The sequence below is a fragment of the Elephas maximus genome, chromosome 9 (assembly GCF_024166365.1).
Source record: "Elephas maximus indicus isolate mEleMax1 chromosome 9, mEleMax1 primary haplotype, whole genome shotgun sequence".
Lineage (NCBI taxonomy): Eukaryota > Metazoa > Chordata > Mammalia > Proboscidea > Elephantidae > Elephas > Elephas maximus.
This window is the reverse complement of record NC_064827.1, coordinates 28780123-28804727: the sequence shown is the minus strand read 5'-3', so window position 1 is coordinate 28804727 and position 24605 is coordinate 28780123. Positions and strand designations below refer to the sequence as shown.

The 24605-nt window shown below is 43.2% G+C and overlaps 1 protein-coding gene across 6 annotated transcripts in view; it reads right to left on the bottom strand.

Annotated features, from left to right (window-relative positions):
- ADAMTSL1 (ADAMTS like 1) overlaps positions 1-24605 on the bottom strand; it is a 389033-nt gene that overhangs the window by 9725 nt on the left and 354703 nt on the right. For all 6 annotated transcript variants that reach the window (XM_049896920.1, XM_049896922.1, XM_049896918.1 and 3 more), the window contains 3 exons: positions 6247-6459; positions 3484-3664; positions 416-623 (listed from right to left, as the gene is read on the bottom strand). In XM_049896920.1, the coding sequence (XP_049752877.1) occupies positions 416-623; positions 3484-3664; positions 6247-6459 (602 nt within the window). The remainder of the gene's footprint in view (positions 1-415; positions 624-3483; positions 3665-6246; positions 6460-24605) is intronic.

Sequence of the window (24605 nt, the reverse complement as noted above, 5' to 3'; positions counted from 1 at the left end):
GTGCAACCCAGTTGAGAACCACTGGCCCAGAACAACCCTGTAGTCCTCACGTGGGTCTCATCTTTAATTCAGAACTTTAAGTCATCAGCCCCAGCATCACCAGGGAGAAAGGTGACCCCACAGGAAGTGGGTGTGAGGAGGGGCACTCTGAGGGTCTGATGATGATCTCAGGATAGAGGGAAATCAAGACAGACAAGTGTAATGGGTAAGGAAGATGTGCTGGTGTCAGAAAGGAAGTACCAGAAACTCTGGGTTTTAGGAGTGTCGCTGGGCCAGGTTAGTTGATAGAAGGGAAGGTGAAAGTTGAGTCATCAGGAGAAGGTGTGGAGGAGGTGGCAATGGTGCACTTTATTCTACGGTGGTGGAGTTGGCACCTTTAGATTTACTCTTCAAACAAACCTCTCTGGCCCCTTACCTGGCCCCAGCTGGAGACGGCCCACTCCACACACAGCTGTTGGTTACACGCCTGGGTGTCGACAGGCCGTTTGGCGAGCTGGGTACATATGTCATTGGGCACAGGAGTGGAGATCCCGGAAGCTTTCAGCTTCTGACAGGTCACCCGGCGGGTCTGGACGCCTCCCCCACAGCTCCGGGTACAGGCGGACCAAGAGGTCACCATCCACCTGGGGAGAGGAAGAAGAACTGGGCCTTGGAGGGAGACACGATGCCACATACTCCCAGAAAGAGAGTGCCCCACATATGCCCCTCCTACCCCACAGCTGCTAATTTCGGGGCCATGGCCCCCCAAAAGATATCCATGTCAAATCCCTGGAACCTGTGAATATCAGTTATTTGGAAAAAGGGTCTTTGCAAATGTATTAAGTATTCTGAGATGAAAAGACTATCCTGGATTATGCAGGTGGTCCCTAAATGCCATCACAAGTGTCCTTATAAGAGAAAGGAAGAGTGAGATTTGACAGGAGGAGGCAATGTGACCATGGAGGCAGAGACTGGAGCGATACAGCCACAAGTCAAGGAATGCCAGCAGCCACCGGAAACTGGAAGATGTGAGAAACTGATTCTTCCCTAGAGTCTTCGGAGGAAGTGTGCATGGCCTTGCTGATACCTTGATTTCGGAATTCTGGACTCCAGAACTGTGAGTTAATCAGTTTCTGTTGTTTCAAGCCACCGTGTTTGTAGTGATTTGTTATGGCAGCCTCAGGAAAGTAGTACACTTGGGAAATCGACTCAAAAAATGCATCTTGAAAGAATATTGAGGGGCAGTGCTATGGCTGCACAACAGCCCAGAGGGCCATGTTACTGCAGATAGAACACTTACCGTAGACAGTGTTTAGCTAGTTATACTGCACTATGCTGTGGTTCTGGAACTTTCTAAAGGCTTCCACCTATGTGGCTTTGTGATGAAATCCAGGTTTCACTGAAGTCAAGTTTTGTCTGGGAACACTCAATGTACCTTTTACCTCACCTTTACCCACATCTCATTTGACTTTGTGTGTTTCTGAGGGATTAAACAAAGTTCTTTTCAGCTTTGTGGAGACATTTCCCACCTCCTTGACCACAATTTTGTAGGTCTTAGACCTTGTAGAGGGCTGCATATGTGGCAGAAATAGTTCTCAGAATGTTTGGTTCCAGATACAACTTAGGTCCCCAGAGATGAGACTGACCAAGACTGTGACAAATGGGCTTTTCTCATAAGGCAAAGCTCTAAGCTGGGAGACACTCTGAAAACCTTGGTCCATATGCAAACATGCAGAGATTCTCTTTGAATGCCTGTCCCCTGAGATAATCCTCAAAGAGGAGGGGGAAGGTAACAGTTTGGGAAGAACAGCAAGGAAAGACTTGGTGCTTCTCAGCCATTTCATTCAGTCTAGAAAAAAAGAAATTACTTGGTTTTATTGCCCAAGGGGAAAAAAAAAAAAAGATCAATGTGAAATGGTTGGAATAGCTACGTGGGTCAAAGCAGGACTTCCTAGTACCAGTCAGAAAGACTGACCGGGCAACACTGTCATTTGTGTGCAAAGGAGGAGGCTAACATGCTCCAAATGCCTGGCAGGAAAGCCAGTTAAAGGTGAGCTGGTGGCCACTTTCTAGCCCAGTGGCACCACATCTGGCTTTTGGGAGAGGCATGTAACAAGGAAGGGAGCACATTCCTCTAGAATCTGGATCTGTGACTTATTTAGTTTTGTGGCAACTTCCCTGCTCCACTTGCCCTGCAGAGAGATGACTGCTTATGGAGTTCCAACCCACAGGAGCAGAGCCACTTAGGAAGCAGGCACGATGTGTGTTGGGACTCCTGGGGGCACTGAAACCCAAGCAGGCAGATCCATTATGATTTCATTTACAGAAGTAAATTAGGCTGATTGACTCTGACCATCACCAAATCAAATCAAAATGTTCTTGGCACGTCAGAGATCGCCTCTTCATTTCATACGGCGTGGCAAGGGCAGGCTTCCAGCCTCTTAGATCCCTGGTGAATGTCAGGCCTGCATTTCAATCAACTTTTATTTCCAAATATACATTTCAGCAATTTTTTAGGAGCTGGGGTGGGGAGGTGGGTTTGAGAAAGGAGAGGCAGGGCCATGTTACAGCTCGGGAAGGGTATAAAAGGACATTAATCATGCCTGGGGAAACCTGCCCATCAGCAAGTCAAACTGCCGATATTAATGAGTGTGTTTCATATTTCATTGAGTCTCTCCTGGTTTCAGCTGCTCCTTATGACTTAGCTGGCGAAGCATAAAGTGGTTGCCTAAGGAGTGTATGAACGTCCCACGGGTAGGTAGTAACGTGGCATTTCAGGGCTGAGCCAAGGCCCAGCACGCTTGGGACACCATGCTGGTGCCAACTCCAAGCCCATCCATTATCCGTTTGGCTTCTGCTGCAGACTGGGGTGGGTGCTCAGGGGGCCTCACGGCTTCTCTACAAGTGAGGGAGATGTGAGAGGCAGAGATTGGGGTGTTATGCTGAACTGTACAAGGGACCCCAATGCAAAGAATAAGTATTCAAAGTTGAAGGAAATACAGGACATGGAGATGTACTCCGTTAGCTGGATGTAGTACTTTGTTGAAAAAAAGAGGATAAGTTTTCCTCGTATGGAGAGAGTTCCTCAACTGGAGTACGAGTGAGCACAGGTATTAAAAGTAAGAAGAGAGGGGAGAAATTAGGGTAAAGCCCAGTCATCCTTATTTCCTCAGCACTTCATAGGAGCAATCTCTTGCCAGGCCTGTGATGCTTTTACTCCCTGAGCAGACCCTTATACACTTGGGCAGCCCAGGCAGCCATCAGCTGGTAGTAGTGAGGGAATAAACAGAGTCGAGGGAGAAGGCTCATTCTGAGGGATACTTTTGGCATGGTGGACAGACCTGACAAACCTGTGGCCACAGGAAAGCTCCTTGGCTACAGGTCCCCTCACCCTCATTTCACGCTGCCCCCTCACAGTGCTAGATAAGGGCTGGCCATCAACCCAGCTAAAAGTCAGGGCTCCTGCTGGGGATGGGAGCCTGAGCCAGCACCTGTCACACTCACCGAGAAGGGCAGTCTCTCCGGTTGCAGGCAATGGGCTGCACAGCAGGGCGCACCTTCCCTGCGCAGTGAGTGGGGCTGACCTCCGTGCTGTTCAGGAGACATCTCAGACGGGGTTGCTGGATGCCCCTGTTACCACAGGAGGCTGAGCAGGTCGCTAGTCTGTCTACAGACCACCAGTAATCTATCATAGAAGGAGGAACAGAGGGGAAAGAAGACATCATTATTGTCCACACTCTGTATTTCTGTTGAGTGGGGTGGGGGGCAAGTGGGCATGGAAGCTCGGGTTGGAAGGGTGGGCTGAGGGGAGAAGAGCTGTTATGGGTGAGGCTTTGCCCCTATCAGGGCTCCATTCCTAACCTATTTGGGCAAGTTACATGTTCTCCAGGAGCCTCAGTTGGCTTATTCATAAAATGAGTACAATCACCATCACCTCATCAAGTTATTGTGACAATTGGATGTAATGAAAGTAAAGGGCCCAGCCCAGTGCCTGGCACATACAGAGTACTTAATAAACAGTGATGGCTCTTATTGTTTGTAAATATATGTCCTAAAATATTTTTTTTTTTCCTATTGGTTCACCAGAAAGTGACTATATTTTTCTACAGAGATATAACAGAAATACTTAAGAACCATATTTCAAAGTATAGATTCAGGATGAAAAAAACCCTAAATAGATAATAGATAAGTGGTAATCTGGGTGAAGGATAAGACAGTAAACAATACTGGGGAAGCCAGCACAACCTGTCCAAGGGAAGGTCATGGAAGCTCCACAGACACATCCAAACTCCCCAAGAGACTGAATTACTGGGCTGAGGGCTGTGGGGACCATGGTCTTGGGGAATGTCTAGCTCAGGTGGCATTACATAGTTTATAAAGAAAATGTTCTGCATTCTACTTTGGTAAGTAGCATCTGGGGTCTTAAAAACTTGTGAGTGGCCATCTAAAACAGTCTACTGGTGTTGCCCCTTTGGAACAAGGGAGAATGAAGAAAACCAAAGAGAAAAGAAAAAGATTAGTCCAAAAGACTAATGGACCACAAGTACTACAGCCTCCACCAGACTGAATTCAGCACAACTAGATGGTACCCGGCTACCATCACTGACTGCTCTCACAGGGATCAGAGTAGAGAATCCTGGACAGAGCTGGAGAAAAACGTAGAACAAAATTCTAACTCACCAAAAAAAAAAAAAGACTAAACTGGTCTGACAGAGACTGGAGAAACCCCGAGAGTATGGCCCCGGACACCCTTTTAGCTCAGTAATGAAGTTACTCCTGAGGTTCACCCTTTAGCCAAAGATTAGACAGGCCCATACAACAAAAAGAAACTAAATGGGCACACCAGCCCAGAGGCAAGGACAAGAAGGCAGGAGGAGATAGGAAAGCTGGTAAAACGGAACCCAAGTTGAGAAGGAGAGAGTGTTGACATGTCATGGGGTTGGTAACCAATGTCTCAAAACAATATGTGTACTAATCGTTTAATGAGAAGCTAGTTTGTTCTGTAAACCTTCATCTAAAGTACAACAACAAAAAAGTACAGATTCAACTGGATTTTGTAAATGTTAGAAAAAACAGCTTGTCCAGAGATGATTCATTTATGTGAGACAATGAAGTGAAGAAATCCAATTGTTTTAAGTTTTCAATTTGGGGATCTGGGACTCACTGCTGGGAAAGTTGTGAAAAATAATTGTGGGCTGGTAAATTCTGAGTGCTGATTTACAAGGTTGTATATTACAAAAAAAAAAAATAACCTCGCAGATAGCCATTGGCTTCTGGTTTCCAGCAGAGAATGGCTTGCTGGCAAGAAAATGGAATATTTCTTTTCCTGTCTGGAAAGCCAAATTGTGGGGAAGATGTTTAAGGGAAAAACCTATGTGCTCAGAAAAATCTCCTGCCTTTCTAAGGCAGTATTTTCATACTGGACAAAACTCCATCCCCTTCCACAGAATCCTCCATCTTGGAATGCATGCAGTAGAAGTTTGCTTTCCTTAGAAGTATCACACATAGGCTACAGGTAGAGCCATACAATAGCAAACTCAAAAGCCTCACATAGTTTCTACAAAAGGTGAATATTTGGCTCTTTTCCACACTATTTGGGCTCATTCGCAACTCTTTCTTGGTGCAGTCAATGCCAGGCCCCACCCAAGGGCTTTCTGACCTGCCTACGTTCCTGGAACGTAAAAGCAGGAGCCACGCAAGCTCCCCAATCTGTTCTTTGACTGGAACGAAAGAGAGGGGCCTGGAAGGCACACAGCATGTGATTGCAGCTGAAGACTCTTCCAGAATAGCCATTGCCACTCCAGCGCCCTCTCTTTAGGGCAGGAGACAACTTGATGGTACAGAGTAAGACATATTTTAAAACAAATCAACAGAGAAGACTTACATTTTCTTAACAGGCTCTCTGTGTGTGTGTGTGTGATCGTTACTAGTTAAACTGGCATAAAGAAAACACATTGACTTTGATACTTGGTGGTGTTTCTTTGGTTGTGAACAGTGACATTATGAGCAGAAGTGCCCGTTTAAAGAAGCAGCACTGGCTCTTCCTGTTTCTGCTGGGATGGGACCTGGTGGCTTCTCTGAAGGGTCATGTAGGTAGAAGTAAGGTCTCATTGTATGGAAATATGGCTTGGCTTCACTTTTCATACTGTAGAAGCCACTGGAGATTAAAAATCATTTTATGCTACTAGAATATTAAATTCCCAGGTGGACGCTCTTGTTTAAGAAATAAGTCCAACAGCCAACGCCTGAAGGGATACTGTTTCTTACCTTGGATCACTAGAGAAGCCTTCTGCATGAGCATTCCTGCCTCATTCTGAGCAAGGCAGCTGAATTCCCCTTGAGACCCGCCACTAAGATTGGCAACGTGAAGAATCTGTCCTGCTGCCAAGATATGATATGTCAGTCCTGTGGCAGTGGCAATTGGCTGGCCACCATGGAACCAGGTGATATTGGGAGTAGGGTGACCTTGGATGGGGCAGCCTAGAAAGAAGGGAGAGAAGAGGTAAGCCACTGGCAAAACCAAAAACCATACATTTCTGATGAGTTGTTTTAGTGTCCCTGCAGCTCGAAAGACCATGTAGCCAATGTGACCTTAACCATGACATTTTTATTATGTTTGTCACTCCCAAGCAAATAGGAGATGTTATTATTCTCTAGGCTTCTACGAAGATGACTATCATTTATTCAATTAAGTAAAAATTCTTGGAGAACATAAAGTGTTCATTTCTGTTTATGCCCCTGTCCTAACTTTAAAAAAAGTGATGCAATTAACATTCATTCATTGAACATTTTCCCCAAGTTAATGAGTACCTATAATGATCTGATACTGAAAAAAATGATTACTTCCCTTTTGGGAAAAAAAAAAACCCACATTATATAGTAATACGAAAAAAATTAAACTAACTCATGTTTGAATTATTTGAAATTCCAAGTTAGTGGACTGGGAAATAAAAGTTCTGTATAATCAAAACGTCCCATTCGATGCAATGGACACTAATGTCTTTATCTAATTTAAGAGATAACACGTTTCTGGGTATTGAATCTTTAGAAGTGTACCAACAACAGAGTTACTTTAAAGGTTGTGATAGAACCTCGTCAAAGAATTAAAGAAGAGGGTAAATGAGAATGTTTCAAATGTTGCAAAACATGAACAGATTATATCCTGGCCAGAAAACTCTTAAAGCAAATTGACCAGGGATTCTAGCTTCCAGTAATGATGAAGTAACCTGGTTGGCCTAACCCTCATGCAGATAACAATCATAAAATCTAAACCAAACCTATGTGCTCAGAAAAATCTCCTGCCTTTCTGAGGCAGTACTTCCATACTGGACAAAACTCTATCCCTTCCGCAGAATCCTCCATCTTGGAATGCATGCAGTAGAAGCTCACTTTCCTTAAAAGTATCACACATAGGCTACAGGTAGAGCCATACTATGGCAAACTCAAAAGCCTCACATAGTTTCTATAAAAGGTTAGTATTTGGCTCTTTTCCACACTATTTGGGCTCATTCACAACTCTTTCTTGGAGCAGTCAACACCAGGCCCCACCCAAGGACTTTCTGACATGCGTATGCTCCTGGAAAGTAAAAGCAGGAGCCACATAGGCTCCCTGGTCTGCTCAATGGAGAGGGACCTGGAAAGCACTCAGCATGTGATTGCAGCTGAAGACTCTTGCAGAATAGTCAGCCAGCACCACATCAGTGCCCTCTCTCTAGGGCAGGAGACAATAACTTGATGGTTCAGAGCAAGATGTATTTTTAACCAAATGAACTCACAGACTTGTGGGAAAGTATTAAAAGGCCTAACATCTGGGAATTGGAGACCCTGAAGAACAGGGGAGAATGGGACAGAAGTATAAATAAAATTCTCCAATTTCACAAATTTGCAGGAAACCATAAACTTAGAGTTCCAAGTAGGTTAACAAACTACCTTGGCACATATCATGATCACATTGCTGAAATGCACAGATAAAGAAAAAATCTTGAAAACCACCAGAGAAAGAGGATACCATACAAATAGGAAAACAATGATACAAATAATGGCTGAGTTCTCATAGGAAATAAGGGAATCTGTAAGATAATGGAGCTGTAACTGTAAAATACTAGGGGAAAGAAAACTGTGAACCCGCAATCCAGAGAAATTACCCTTTCAAAATGAAAGCCAATGCTTCCAGCCTGATGGAATAACAAGGACTAGATTTACTCTGGCCATTAATAAACTAGAAAACTGGTAAAACACAAAAACATGAAATTACTTTGCAGATTTTATAAGAGACAGTACAGAACTGTGATCCCAGAAAGAAAAGAAACAAATTAGTTGGGCCCTATGATTTCCCTGGATTTCTGCCTGCAGGACATTGTGAACTACAAAGCATGGACAGGCACCCAAAGCAGAGCACAGCAGTCTGGATAAGCTGATGAGACAAAGAACAGAATTCAAGGAGGCAAATGCAAGTTGTCAGGCAGAATTCTGGAGAGGAAGGTACTACACAGAAAAAGAGCTCCAGAAATCTGACTTAATTCCTCTTGAATCTTTAATTGAAGATGTACCTACATAGGGTAAAACTCCACCAGGTTGGGCAAAGAACTACCAGGAAGTCATGAGTTTAATATTTACTAAAGCTTAAATATGGATGGATAGCCTTCAAGTTCTGACTAGCCAGAGGGGAACATCCTTGTTGATGTTCCAAGTCAGTCAGTAGAGACCCCAGAAGGGTGCCAGAGTAAAGACTACTCTAGATTTGTCCCAACAAACTTAAACAAGTCTATAAATATCAAAATGAACTCTGAATAACTTAACTGCCTAACAGAAGAAAATCCCACAATCTCTAACGGAAGACAACAAAATCCAGACACTTAACAATGAAAAATCTACACCATCCAGCATCCAATTAAATATTACTTGACAGTCAAGAAGCAGGAAAATCTAACCCATAACCAGGACAAAAATCATTCAATGGAAATAACAGGGATGATGGCATTAGTAGATAAGGGTATTAAAATATGTTAAGTATTTAAAGGAAAACATGAACTTAGTGAGGGAGAAAATAGAAGTTGTAAATGGACCTTCTAGAAATAAAAAATTCACTGGATGGAACAGAGGATTAGACAAAGAAAAATTTGTGAAACTGAAGATACAGCAACAGAAATTAGCCAAAGTGAAGCAAAGGAATGAAAAACAAAAACCCAAAACTGAACAGAGCTTCAGTGACTTTTAGAGCAATATGAAGTGGTCCCATACATGATAAATAATGTGGTTATGTGGGAGTATGTGTCAAAATTGTACACTTAAAATTTATGTATTTCAATTCAATAAATTTTACCTAAAAGAATGAGTAGCTGTAAGGTGAGAAGTGGGTGGAAGTATAAATTAAGAATGGCATAATGTTGTTTGTTGAATCTGGGTGATGGGTGCATGGGGGTTCATTATTCTACTGCTAAACCCACATTTGTATATATGTGAAACTATCCATAAAAAAAGAAGAAGAAAAAAAAAAACCTCTTTGCATTGTCTAAATCTTTGATTATCAGGAATGACATAGTGTCTAAATAACTGCTTTTCACTTAACTCTGCTTATTTGAATTGTGGTGTTGGCGAAGAATATTGAATATACCACAGACTGCCAAAAGAATGAACAAATCTGTCTTGGAAGAAACACAACTAGAATGCTCCCTAGAAGCAAGGATGGCAAGACTACATCTCACATACTTTGGACATGTTATCAGGAGGGATAAGTCCCTGGAGAAGGACATCATGCTTGGTAAAGTAGAGGGTCAGTGAAAAAGAGGAAGACCCTCAATGAGATGGACTGACACAGTGGCTGCAACAACGGGCTCAAGCATAACAACGATTGTGAGGATGGCGCAGGACCGAGCAGTATTTCGTTCTGTTGTGCACAGGATTGCTATGAGTCCAAACCAACTTGATGGCATCTAACAACAACTGCTTATACAGTTCTATAGGTTATAACTACTGAATGCTTCGAAGGGCAGAGTAGGAGAGGCGGGGGTCTGAGGAGCGTGGTTTCAGGGGACATCTAGGTCAATTGGCAATAACAAAATGTATTAAGAAACATTCTGCATCCCACTTTGGTGAGTGGCATCTGGGGTCTTAAACACGAGCAAGCAGCCATCTAAGATGCATCAATTGGTCTCAACCCACCTGGAGCAAAGGAGAATGAAGAACACCAAAGACACAAGGTACAAGTATGAGCCTAAGAGCCAGAAAGGGCCACATAAACCAGAGACTACATCAGCCTGAGACCAGAAGAACTAGATGGTGCCTGGCTACAAATGATGACTGACCTGACAGGGAATACAACAGAGAATCCCTGTTGGAGCAGGAGAGCAGTGGGATGCAGACCTTAAATTCTCATAAAAAGACCAGACTTAATGGTCTGACTGAGACTAGAAGGAGCCTAGAGGTCATGGTCCGCAGACCTTCTGTTCGCCCAAGACTGGAACCATTCCCAAATCCAACTCTTCAGACAGGATTGGACTGGACTATGAGACAGAAAATGATACTGGTGAGGAGTAAGCTTCTTGGCTTAAGTAGATACATGAGACTATGTGGGCAGCTCCCGCCTGGAGGTGAGATGAGAAGGCAGAGGGGAACAGGAGCTGGCTGAATGGACATGGGGAATACAGGGTAGAGAGGAGAAGTGTGCTGTCTCATTAAGGGAGAACAACTTGGAGTACATAGCAAGGTGTAAGTTTTTGTATGAGAGACTGACTTGATTTGTAAACTTTCACTTAAAGCACAATTAAAAAAAAAAAAAAAAGGTTATAACTAGTTAAAAACTTTGCTGGTCCAGCCTGCTATTTGCAGGTGTTTCCCAAGTATTTTACATTCTACACAACTGAAAAATTCCTGATGGTAGGTTCACCTTCATATGGCTATTAACCAAAAGGTCAGCAGTTAGAATTCACCAGGTGCTCCTTGGAAACCATATGGGGCAGCTCTACTCTGTCCTATAGGTTTGCTATGAGTCGTAATCGACTTGACGGCAATGGGTTTTGGTTGAAATAAAAATGATCTTTGACTTCAACCAAAGCCCACTGCCATCAAGCCGATTGTGACTTATAGCAAACCTATATTTTTTTATAGGACAGAGTAGAGCTGCCCCATACGGTTTCCAAGGAGGACCTGGTGAATTGCTGTCACCCCTGTTTTGAACGACTTTAGTTTGGTTGCTCTATTTGACAGAAACTGCTAGTTATCTCTTCATATCTGCCCTCTCCTTCTTATGGTAAAAGAACTCTGCTTCTTAGTTAGGCAAACAGCTGCCTGGAATAGAGACATTTTCCCCGCTTCCCTTGCAATAAGGTGTGGGCCATGTGATTAAGTTCAGTGAAATGAGAGGGAAGGTTAGGCGCATACCTCCTAGGACACGTGTTTGAAAAAGAACTTACTCTTCTCCCCATTCTTCTGTCCTGCTCTTGAGAATGTTCATGTGCTAGTGAACCGTCGTGGACAGTGTGGTTAATGGCAAAATCCCAGGGATGGCAGAGAAACAGAAGTTTAAAAAATTTTTGCTTGGGTCTCAGGATGACCTGGAGCCCTGGTGGCACAGTGGTTAAGAGCTTGGCTGCTAACTAAAACGTTAGTGGTTCGAATCCACCAGCCACTCCTTGGAAACCCTATGGGGCAGTTCTACTCTGTCCTATAGGGTTGCTGTGTGTTGGAACTGACTCGACTGCAACATGTTCTTTTTTTTTTTTTTCTGGATGACCTAATGGAGCACAGCTGTCATACTAGCTGGGCATGTCTGCCTCTGGGCTGTTATGTGAGACAGAAATATACTTCTGTCTTGTTAAAGCTACTGTTATTTTAGGTCTTCATTACAAGTTGCTGAATATATACCCTAACTACAAGACTCCTTAAATATTCTGTCATTACTGAGGCAGCGTCCATCTGCTATACAGGCTGCGGTATGTTCCTTCGCTTCTGGGCAGTAACCATAGAGGATGCACTTTGCATAAATGTGACTACTCATCCTCGATTGGAAATGTCCTTGGGACAATCTACTTTCAACAGTGAAAAGGAAGTAAAGACCAAAACAAACTTATTGTAACCAAAGTAAATGAACCAAATAGCTGGTCATCTGCTTTTTCCATCACTAATTTTTTTTTTTTTTAATCTGTCTTTTAATGCATTTAACCGAACACATAGCTTATTCCCCTTGCTTTGTACCCAGAATCGGTATTCCTTCTGAACGCACGTGTGGGCAGGCCCCTGTGCTTTTATGTACATATTTATGTGCATGTTTCTGTATGTACACAGTGGTCTCTGAGGACTGCCGGCAGCAATAGTCAAAATAAGAAATCCAACATGAATTCCCACTGTGTATGTTCCCCGTGAATAATTATCCATGTTTCACTGCTAATGAGAAAACCTGGCTTGTAACAGGGGTTCCTTTCTGTCACGGACGTTTCTCATTTGTTAAAGCACAAGGAGTATCAATCATTTTTGAAGGTGAGTGATCTCTCGGTGTGCCATTTACAAGGACACCGAAAACCATGTGCTAATGTATTCCACATTTCTACTGAGGCCAGATAATACACCACCCCGCTCCCTCCGCCTCTTCTTCAGTGAGCAAGTTTACAGTGTTTAATGTAGAGGACCAGCACCTCTTTTTCTGTTTCCCTCCCAGTTATAAGAACGTTGACCACTTCCATCCTTCAACCCTGGATACCTGCCCCAGGAGGTAGGCAATCAGCAGGAATGACACTGCCCTCTCTCCTCCAGACGTCAGTTAGTAAAGGCCTTGAGTTGGTTAGGTGGCTGAGGAGGAAGCAGTGTTTGGGAAGGCTGCCTAGCTAATGAGAATTCTGGCAACAGAAAGCCTCTCCTTCATCAACCCTTCTTAACCAGTGAAAGAAAAGATTGCCTTTAGGCCTTCCTTCCTCGGTCCACTGTGGCTCTAAATTGAGCCACAGCCAGGTGTGATTTGCATACGTATGAGGCCTCCCCCTCTAGTTTTATCTACTTTTTTTTTTTTTTTTTAACACATTGACTAGAGAGAGAGAACAGTTTACAGTGGGGGAGATGTGCACAATAAGAAAAGCAAGTCAGATATAAAATTGCCTCCTCTTTTTTTTTGTGACTCACTTTATACTTGAATGCCAGCAAAGACATCTCTCCTAATGGGCCTGATACCCCCATGCACTGATATGCAATAGGGGAGAGGAAGCGGAAGCTTTTGCCTTTAGGAAAGGACTCATCAAAGATTAAGGAGTTCTATATCACTGTTTGCCCTGGCCAAGGCAGAGACATTAGCTCCAGCAATGACAGGGAGCCACTCCAGCTGTAACCTGTAATGTGCCCCCAGTTGATATCCCTGCTTGAGTAAAACTGACCCTTCCTAGCTTTCTTCGCTTTTGTCTCCTGATTTCACGTTGGTTTCTACAACTAAAGTAGCCCAACTCAGGGAAACAGCCTGAGTTCAACTTGTGAAAGAAACAAGGGCTTAGAAAAGTGGAAAGCCTGGCAGCCCTGGCCTCGGGCCTCCTTTGCACCCTCTGCAGAAGATGCTGGCTGACCTTAAAGGAGTGGGAATAGGGATGCCTTTGAGGCACCTGTCTAGAAGGACACTCTGAACTCACGGTGGTCATTGCTAAATGGATGTTTTGTGGATTTGATGGGTTGAAAACCACCAGGATTTCTGGTCTGCTAAGAGATAGGTTGAGAGGAGGAGGAAGGGGAAGAGTAATGGTTCAGTGGTAGAATTCTTGCCTTCCCTGCTAGGCAGAGGATCCAGGTTCAATTTCCTGCCAAGGTACCTCATGCACAGCCCATCTGTCACTGGAGGCTTGCGTTGTTGCTATGATGCTAAACAGGTCTCAGTGGAGCTTCAAGACCAAAATGAGCTAGGAAGAAAGGCCTGGCGATCTACTTCCGAAATCAGCTGGTGAAAACCCTATGTATCACAATGATCCAAGCCCATTGTGCATGGGATTGCCTTGAGTCAGGGGCCAACTTGATGGCAGCTAACAACTACAACAAAGAGAGAGGTGGGCAGCTTGATTTGTAAGCTGCTCTGTAGGACAGGTCAAGGCAACTCAGACATTCATTAGCTGCCCACCAATTGAGTGATCCACACATCCAGAGCTGCTTTTCATGAAGTCTTGGCCTTAAAGGGTCACTATGAGTAGGAACTGACTCTACAACAAAGGGTTTGGTTTCCTTTTTTTTTTTTTTAAGCCTTAATGAGCAGAAGGCAATAGTTCTGAACGCATATGCCCCCTCTTTTCCTCCGTCTGCAGCCGAACAGCTCAGAAAAAGGCAGCTGAGCTTGATAAGCCAACTGTACAGAGCAAGACATGCACATGGACTGAGTAAGGTTCACAAGGAAGAATGGTTTGAAAATTGGGGTACACGTCTCAAAGGCGAAAAAAGGAGTACTCTGGGAATTTCCACTTGTTTAACTGCTATCTAAAGGAAAAGAAAGCTGTGGCCGATCAGGACATGCTGTGCAAAAATATTAAAGATGGGGCATTATTACTTCATGAGCTGGCTCCAGGCCTGTCAGCATTTCCATTATAATCTTGCATTTTTCACGGAGTTGAAGCTTACCATAAAAATGATGTGTGCTGGGATGAAACTTGGCACTTGGTGTAGTCAGTCTGGGAGTCCTTTCCTTAATTTAATTTTACAAAACTGGGAAATCTTCAGCCATTTAGAATTTATACAGGAATCTCTATTCTGCTCATGGTATACAGTGTGTACAGGGTTCACTCTGACCTCTGACCGAGGCCGTGGGGCCACTGAAGCAAAGCAGGGAAGCAGCCTCAGTGCATTTTCTGGTCCCTACCCGTTCCCGTTCAGGTTTGACGTTCCCTCGGGTGACAGAGATGGTTCCTAAAGTGCCTTAGGATGAATGGGAGCTGGCATCAGGCAGCAGGCTGAGAGAAATGATTAATTCATATTGGAAAAACTCAGTTCCTTACTCCCCATTTGTCAGCTGGACCCCAGAAGACTGCGGGAGAAGACAAGCAACTTGCATTTTCATTCCGATTTCTGGGACCTCCCAATAAGTTGGTCAAATAACCAGGCCAAGACTATTCTCATGTACATTTGCCCAAAGAAAACGACCTTTAAAACATTCCTGGAAAAAGGGAAATATAAAAGCCCATTTTCCATTCCCCAAATGCCTTTTTACCCCTAGGGCAAGCTTTGGGTTTCCATTGGCAGGGGGTATGCTAATGTGTCCATGCTCCCGGGCATCTGGTGGAAGGACTTGATCTGCTTCTCAGCATGAATCACAGCTACATCAGGATTTATGAGTTTGATTAAGGCCTTGCCGGCTCTAAAATGATTTGGTTACTGCTTGGTTACTGCCCTCACCCATAACCTCAGGACTTGGTTTTTCTCCAACAGGTAAGGAAGGTGAGATGCTCACTTCTGATCTGCACGCACACACAGTCTTGGCTATGAAAATATGATCATGTTGTCTAAGTCAGAGTTTGGCAGTGTTCAACAACACGTTTATCCAGGGTTAAGTGGGCCACCAGGAAACTGCCCAGTTTCTTTAAATTCACAGTAGTGTTGATTGGGATTGAACCCACTGCAGGAGGATAATACACAGAGTTCCTATGCCTCCCTCTCTGCTAGTAGGCTTTTGGCATAAAACACACCTTTAAAAACATATCAGCATTTTTAAAAAGTTTCATATGCCCCAGGATGACTGTACCCTCAGGCTTCTGGCAGGTGCAACATGGCCTGCAGGAGGGAAGACCAGGATGGCCCCAGGGGAGGCCTGGCTACAGGCTGCCAGAGCTGAGGAAGGACTTTCAATCTACTGATGCGATGGCCTTTTAATGAACTCCAGAATGCAGATCATACTTGGGCCATACCATACTTTTGAACAAGGTCTCAAGTCAGAATTTCCCTCTCCATGTATGTTTAGTAGTTAACGCCTATCGAGTCTCAATTCTGTAAGGAATGAGACTGATGTTTCAACATTTGGTCTAAAATAGGACAATATTTCAAGACTTTTGAGACATGGTCTGTAATAATCAAGGTGCTACTGCTGTGAGAAGGAAACACGCTTCAGAGCAAAAGCTGTGGATTCTATGAATATTCTCTTCCCCCGAGTAATAGAGCCCTTCTCACCCCGCACTCCAGCCAATGGAGAGGCAAGCTAGAAAATGTCCAGATTAGGCTGAGGAAAGAAACAAAAGCCAGCAGCAGCTCTGGGCCAACATGCCTTGGTGAACTCAGCCTCGGTTTGGCTCTGTTCATGGGCAAGAGCCTTTGCAAAAGAAATAAAAACCCACACACACACAAAAAGGGCCTTCGTTCACAGCTTTGTATACACCCCATTTCAGCTCTCCCCTGCTGCCCCAAAGCCACAGAACAGCAGTGAATATGAAAAATGGCTAATATTCATAGCAGGTATCCTGAGAGGCCTCGCCAGGGTGCAGCACAGAGTTCAGCAACAAGTCACAGGAAGCAACAACTGCTGACGAGAAATTCCAGAGTGAATGGCAGGGGTGGAGCTGCTGGGGCAGCATGGAGACCTTTCTCGAATTTATTATTCCCAGATAAGTCTCCTGGGGCTTAAGCCTCCAGAAACTTCTCAACAAAGTAAAGAAAATAATAAACAATGTGAGAGAAGTAACAGGAAGAGTAGAGCAGGCGGGCTGAGGTAGGGATGAGAGCAATGGAGAGGGAGAATGAAGAGAGAGGTGGGTTGTGGTGAGTGTTTGCAAAGATGCTGCTGGCTCCCTTCTGCTGGGATAATGATATGTTCTGGCAGGCCATGCCTGGCCTTTGGCAGCCAAGCCTGAAGAGTGTGTGGTTTGTCAAGAACCCATAAATAGAGATGTCTTATGAAGAGGAGGTCCGAAATCTACAGCCCTGACTAGAAAGTCCATGGCTGCAATGTGGTACCCATCTAAAGAGCACACAGTAGCTGTCCAAGTGCATACTGTTTGTCTTGCAACATACATTTCTAGTATTGACTTGTTTTGGGTCCTAAGCTCTTTTGGTTTGATTCCCAGATCTGCCTTAGTTCTATATTTTCCAGAGAATTCCTTGGGGCATTTAGTGGGCTCCATTAAGGCTCAAGGGAGAAATAATAGGGTTCAGATCCCCTGGGGCTAACTTTGGCCTTTGAAAGAATTACCTGGTCTTAGAGGCCCTAAAACCAGTGCAGTCTCTTTAGGAAACCTGGGATCAGGGGCAACCTAGGCCTTAATATGGCAGAGCACACAGTGTTCTGCTGGGTGCAGATAACTTGTTGATTGAGTTCACTCTTTTTGGACTTCCGCATCCTCCACAGCACTCATCAGGTGAAGGTAGAGGGTCTAGGATGGAAAATATATTTTGAAACTGAGAAGTTTACCTAATCTCTGTATAACTGATTGAAGTGAGAACTAATGTTCCCATTGAGCTTCTCAAACACATTCCAAGGACAGCAGAGATATGAAAGCTCAAAGGCCCGGGAATTGGCCAGAGCGAGGAGAAGGGATTATGGCTGTTATTCAGTAATCTAATTGGGCAGCTATATTCCACTTTAAAATGTGAAATTAGCATTCCATTTGAGTTTTGCTGTTAGATTTCTCTAAAGAGTAAAGATGAGAAGTCCTAGAAAATAGAGAAGGGAACACAACTTCTTCCTACAGTACTAAGACTTTTCCCCCTAAAATTCAGTTTTGGATTATGAATTTTTTTAGGGGGGGTGGTGGTAGGTGGGGATAAAAAGTGTTTACAATAAGGTGTTCCCATATTGCTATGTGACTCTTTGCTCTATTAAAATAATTTCTTAAAAACTAAGCCGTAGATTTTTTTAAATCACTTTTATCAGTAAAAAAAGTCTAGAGAGCTGACAAACTTTTTTTTTTTTTTTTTGGAAAGGGCCAGATAGTAAATATTTTAGGTTTGTGAGCCATACTGTCTCTGTAACAATTACTCAACTCTGAGATTGTAACTTGAAAGTAGCCATTGACATTACATAAATGAAGGGGTGTGGCTATGCTCCAATAAAACCTTATTTACAAAAATAGGTGGTGAGCTAGATTTGGCCCAAGGCCCTGGTCTAGGGCATGAAGTCATTAGGGTTTCTGTTCGCTGAGGACAAACAGTACAGTGAACCCTTAAAAGCCTGTGCAAGATGTGTTGCCTTCTACGACAACTGCCATGGAGGAAGATGGAGTCAGTACTTTTGCCAATAGGCTCAATTTGTTGCTTTAAAAAAATATCAATGCGTGCTTACTATAGAAATAAAAAAATCAGAAATATGTATATAAAAAAATTCCCCAAGCCCCACACTACTGAGACAACCACTCCAAATGGTGCTCCTTTCAATCACACAGGTGTACATATGCATGCACACATGGGACAGACTGATAAATCTTGAATATTCTCCTTGTGAATGAATATAGATCTACATCATCCTTTTAAGCTGCTGCTTAAGATTCTTCATATGTGTGTATCATAATCCTTTCATTGACTATGCAAAGGCATTCGACTGTATGGATCATGACAAATTATGGATAACATTGTGAAGAATGGGAATTCCAGAACACTTAATTGTGCTCATGAGGACAGAAGAAAGGGATACTGCATGGTTTAAAGTCAAGAAGGTATGCATCAGGGTTGTATCCTTTCACCATACTTATTCAATTTGTATGCTGAACAAATAACCCAAGAAACTGGACTATATGAAGAACAACGGGCATCAGGATTAAAAGAAGACTTGTAACAACCTTTGTTATGCAGATGACACAACCTTGCTTGCTGAAAGTGAAGTGGACTTGAAGCACTTACGGATAAAGATCAAAGGCCGCAGCCTTCAGTATGGATTGCACATCAACATAAAGAACACAAAAATCCTCACAACTGGACTAATAAGCAACATCATGATAAATGGAGAACATATTGACATTGTCAAGGATTTCATTTTACTTGGATCCACAATGAATGCCCATGGAAGCAGCAGTCAAGAAATCAAACGATGTATTTCATTGGGAAAACCTGCTGCAAAAGACCTCTTTAAAGTATTCAAAAGCAAAGACGTCACTTTAAGGCATAAGGTGTGCCTGACAGAAGCCATGGTGTTTTCAATAGCCCCATATGCATGTGGGAAGCCCTGGTAGTACAGTGGTTAAGAGCTACGGCTGCTAACCAAAAAGGTCAGCAGTTCGAATCCACCAGGTGCTCCTTGGAAACCGTATGGGACAGTTCTACCCTGTCCTATGGGGTTGCTATGAGTCAGAATCAACTCGACGGCAATGGGTTTGCTTTTTTTTTTTTTTAATATGCATGTGAAAGCTGTACAATAAATAAGGAAGACTGAAGAAGAATTGATGCCTTTGAATTACAGTGTTGGCGAAGAATACTGAATATACCACAGACTGCCAAAAGAACGAACAAATCTGTCTTGGAAGAAGTACAGCCCTAATGCTCCTTAGAAGCAAGGATGGCAAGATTCCGACTCACATACTTCAGACGTGTTATCAGGAGGGATAAGTTTCTGGAGAAGGGCATCATGCTTGGTAAAACAGAGGGTCAGTGAAAGACACAAAGACCCTCAATGAGATGGACTGAGACCGTGGTTGCAACAATGCGCTCAAGCGTAGCAACAATTGTGAGGATGGCGCAGGACTGGGCAGTGTTTCTTTCTGTTGTACATAGACATAGGGGTCGCTATGAGTGGGAACTGACTCAATGGCACCTAACATTAACATGGCACAACATCAGAATCTTTTATTTAATCAATTCCCTATTTATAGACATTCACGTTGTTTCCAATTTTTTCCTAATATAAACTATACTACAGTTAATTTCTTAGTACATACATCTCTGTGAACACGTCTAATTATCTCCTCAGGTTATATTACTGAAGTAGCATTGCTGGTCAATAAGTATCATTGATTCATATTGCCAAACCGCCCTTCAGAAATGTTATACCAATTTATGTTTGGAGCAACAATGCATGATAGTACATGCTATCCAATTCTTGGATATTATGGTTGATAGGGAGAATAAAGAGATAACCACATCCTAATCCCTGGAACCTGTGAATATGTTACCATAAATGGCAAAAGAAACTTTGCAGATGTGGTTAAGTAAGGACGCTGAGAGATTATCTTGGATTATCCAACCTAATCACTTGAGTCCTTATAATAGGGAGGAAGGAGGGTCACAGTCAGAGAGGGATGGGAAGATGCTACGCTGCTGGCTTTGAAGATAGAAAAAGGGGCCATGAGCCAAGGAATTTAGGTGTCTTCTAATCCCATTGCTCACGAGTTGATTCCTACTCATAGCGACCCTATAGGATAGAGTAGAACTGCCCCCATAGGGCTTCCAAGGCTTTAATCTTTATGGGAGCAGAATGCCACATCTTTCTCCCATGGAGCTGCTGGTTTGAACCACTGGCCTTTTGGTTAGCAGTTGAGCACTTAACTGCTGCACCACCAAGGCTCTTTAGATGGCTTCTGGAGGCTGGAAAAAGCAAGGAAATAGATTTCTCCCTGGAGCCTCCAAAAGGAATGCAGCTCTGCTGACTTTGTTTTTAGGCCTGAAAGACCCATTTCACACTTTTGAGCTCCAGAATAGTAAGAGAATAATTTTGTGTTGTTTTAAGCCATTAAATCTGTGGTAATTTGTTATAGCAGCCATAGGAAACTCATACAAATCTCAAACATTTTTCATCTTCAGCAATCTGATTATCATGGATTGAATTGTGTCCCCCAAAGTATCTGTTAACTTAGTTAGATCATGATTCCCAGTATTATATGATTGTCTACCATTTTGTCATCTGATGTGATTTCCCTATGTGTTATAAATCCTATCACTATGATTTAATGAGATGGATCAGTGGCAGTTATATTGATGAGATCTACAAGATTATACTGTGTCTTAAGTCAATCTCTTTGGAGATATAAAAGAGAGAAGTGAGCAGAGAGACATGGGGACCTCCGACGACCAAGAAAGCAGTGCTGGGAGCAGAGAGTGTCCTCTGGACCTGAGGTTCCTTTGTGGAGATGCTCTCAGACCAAGGGAAGCCTGATGCATCACAAGAACCTTCCTCCAGAGCTGACAGAGAAAGCCTTCCGCTGGAGCCAGCACTCTGAATTCAGCCTTCTAGCCTACTAGACTGTGAGAGAATTAACTTCTCTTTGTTAAGGTCCTCCACTTGTGGTATTTCTGTTACAGCAGCAGTAGATGACCAAGATGCTGATATACAATGAATAATTGCCTCATTTTTATTTGCATTTCTTTGATTACTAGTAAGATTATATCTGTTTTTACCCTTTGACATACAGCAAGTAGTTAATATTGCTGGTTCACAGATCTCTTTGAGGATCTTAAGGAAGCTGTGGATTCTTTCACCAGAGAAAAGCACATATACTAGGGGGTTTATAACCCAAACCAAACCCACTGCCATCGAGTCGATTCTGACTCTTAGCGACCCTATAGGACAGAGTAGAACTGCCCCATAGAGTTTCCAAGGAGCACCTGGCGGATTCAAACTGCCAACCTTTTGGTTAGCAGCCGCAGCACTTAACTGCTATGCCACCAGAGTTTCCAGGGGGTTTATACAGTCCCTAAATCTTATGACCCCAGGTCAAGAACTCCCGCGCTAGAGAACAGGAGTGGAAAGTATTCTAGTGATATAAAAAAAAAAAAAATTCTCTTATTCAAAGTGAAAGGCATAAAATGTGATAGCACTCCCCAGCTTAGCCTGCAACACAGTAGATTTAATTAAGATTTAATGTGTAAAGAAGAATCAGAACTAAACAAACGAAAAAACCCACAACCAAATCCATTGCTGTTAAGTTGATTCTAACTCATTGTGACCCTATAGGACAGAGTAGAACTGTCCCATAGAGTTTCCAAGGTTGTAAATCTTTACAGAAGCAGACTGCCATATCTTTTTCCTGCATAGCCACTGGTGGGTTTGCTCCTCCTACCACTGTGCCACCAAGGCTCTTTGTGGCTGGCCTAGGGGGCGGTAATTAGGGATCTGGCCAAGCAGAGCCTTCCTGAAACACAGAGTACAAAGGCTGGGGACTGCCCTGAGTCTGCTTCTTTGCTCCCTACCTGTTTCACCCTCTAGCTTCTACAGCTAGAAAACAATTTGGCTTCTATTTAGAAATTCTTCACACTCTTAAACAACTTAGTCCAAAAGCCATTAGTTGAGGCCAAGGAAGGCAGTGTTCGCAGGGAGGATGGGAGAGCCATGATAGCCCCTATTGGAGTTATTGGAGCCTGAGCAGGGTGAAGACAGCATTTACATGAGGAGGGTGGGAGTAGGAGGGCAGCAGTGATAAGAGTTTGATTATAGATGAAGGGCTTGATCAAATTAATAAATACATTAAGGATAATGGGAACCAGAGAATTACAAGTATGGAAAGGAAGAAAACTAAAATAAATCCTATGGTGTTGAATAAGAATTGGAGATAAGAAAGGAGTCAGGGTTCCCAGTACATAAATAAATAAAGAAATGATTATACTGGTAAGTGTGTGTGCACATATCTGTATTCTTTACTTCTGTAGACTAAGAAAGCCTGAGAATAGTGATACTCCAGTGATAATGAACATGTTGTTGTTGTTGTTAGGTGCCGTTGAGTCGGTTCCAACGCATAGCGACCCTATGCACAACAGAAGGAAGCACTGTCTGGTCCTGAGCCATCCTTACAATTGTTGTTATGCTTGAGCTCACTGTTGCAGCCACTGTGTCAATCCACCTCGTTGAGGGTCTTCCTCTTTTCCGCTGACCCTGTACTCTCTCAAGCATGATGTCCTTCTCCAGGGACTGATCCCTCCTGATAACATGTCCAAAGTATGTGAGACACAGTCTCGCCATCCTTGCTTCTAACAAGCATTCTGGTTGTACTTCTTCTAAGACAGATTTGTTCATTCTTTTGGCAGTCCATGGTATATTCAATATTCTTCGCCAACACCAACATTCAAAGGTGTCAACTCTTCTTCGGTCTTCCTTATTCACTGTCCAGCTTTCACATGCATATGATGTGATTGAAAATACCATGGCTTGGGTCAGGCGCACCTTAGTCTTCAGGGTGACATCTTTGCTCTTCAACACTTCGAAGAGGTCCTTTGCAGCAGATTTGCCCAATGCAATGCATCTTTTGATTTCTTGACTGCTGCTTCCATGGCTGTTGATTGTGGATCCAAGTAAAATGAAATCCTTGACAACTTCAATCTTTTCTCCGTTTATCATGATGTTGCTCATTGGTCCAGTTGTGAGGGTTTTTGTTTTCTTTATGTTGAGGTGTAATCCATACTGAAGGCTGCGGTCTTTGATCTTCATTAGTAAGTGCTTCAAGTCCCCTTCACTTTCAGCAAGCAAGGTTGTGTCATCTGTATAACACAGGTTATTAATGAGTCTTCCTCCAATCCTGATGCCCTGTTCTTCTTCATATAGTCCAGCTTCTCGTATTATTTGTTCGGCATACAGATTAAATAGGTATGCTGCAAGAATACAACCCTGACGCACACCTTTCCTGACTTTAAACCAATCAGTATCCCCTTGTTCTGTCCAAACCACTGCCTCTTGATCTATGTAAAGGTTCCTCATGAGCACAATTAAGTGTTCTGGAATTCCCATTCTTCGCAGTGTTATCCATAGTTTGTTATGATCCACACAGTCCAATGCCTTTGCATAATCAATAAAACACAGGTAAACATCCTTGTGGTATTCTCTGCTTTCAGCCAGGATCCATCTGACATCAGCAATGATATCCCTAGTTCCACGTCCTCTTCTGAAACGGGCCTGAATTTCTGGCAGTTCCCTGTCGATATACTGCTGCAGCTGTTTTTGAATGATCTTCAGCAGAATTTTGCTTAAGCATGATATTAATGATATTGTTCTATAATTTCCACATTCAGTTGGATCACCTTTCTTGGGAAGAGGCATAAATATGGATCTCTTCCAACCAGTTGGCCAGGAAGCTGTCTTCCATATTTCTTGGCATAGACAAGTGAGCGCCCCCAGCGCTGCATCTGTTTGTAGAAACATCTCAATTGATATTCCATCAATTCCTGGAGCCTTGTTTTTCGCCAATGCCTTTAGGGCAGCTTGGAGTTCTTCCTTCGGTACCATTGGTTCCTGATCACATGCCACCTCTTGAAATGGTTGAATATCGACTAATTCTTTTTGGTATAATGACTCTGTGTATTCCTTCCATCTTCTTTTGATGCTTCCTGCATCATTTAATATTTTCCCCATGGAATCCTTCACTATGGCAACTCGAGGCTTGAATTTTTTCTTCAGTTCTTTCAGCTTGAGAAACGCCGAGTGTGTTCTTCCCTTTTGGTTTTCCATCTCCAGCTCTTTGCACGTCATTATAATACTTTATTTTGTCTTCTCGAGAGGCCCTTTGAAATCTTCTGTTCAGTTCTTTTACTTCATCAATTCTTCCTTTTGCTTTAGCTGCTCGACGCTCAAGAGCAAGTTTCAGAGTCTCCTCTGACATCCACCTTGGTCTTTTCTTTCTTTCCTGTCTTTTCAATGACCTCTTGCTTTCTTCATGGATGACGTCCTTGGTGTCATTCCACAACTTGTCTGGTCTTTGGTCACTAGTGTTCAATGCATCAAATCTGATCTTCAGATGGTCTCTAAATTCAGGTGAGATATACTCAAGGTCATATTTTGG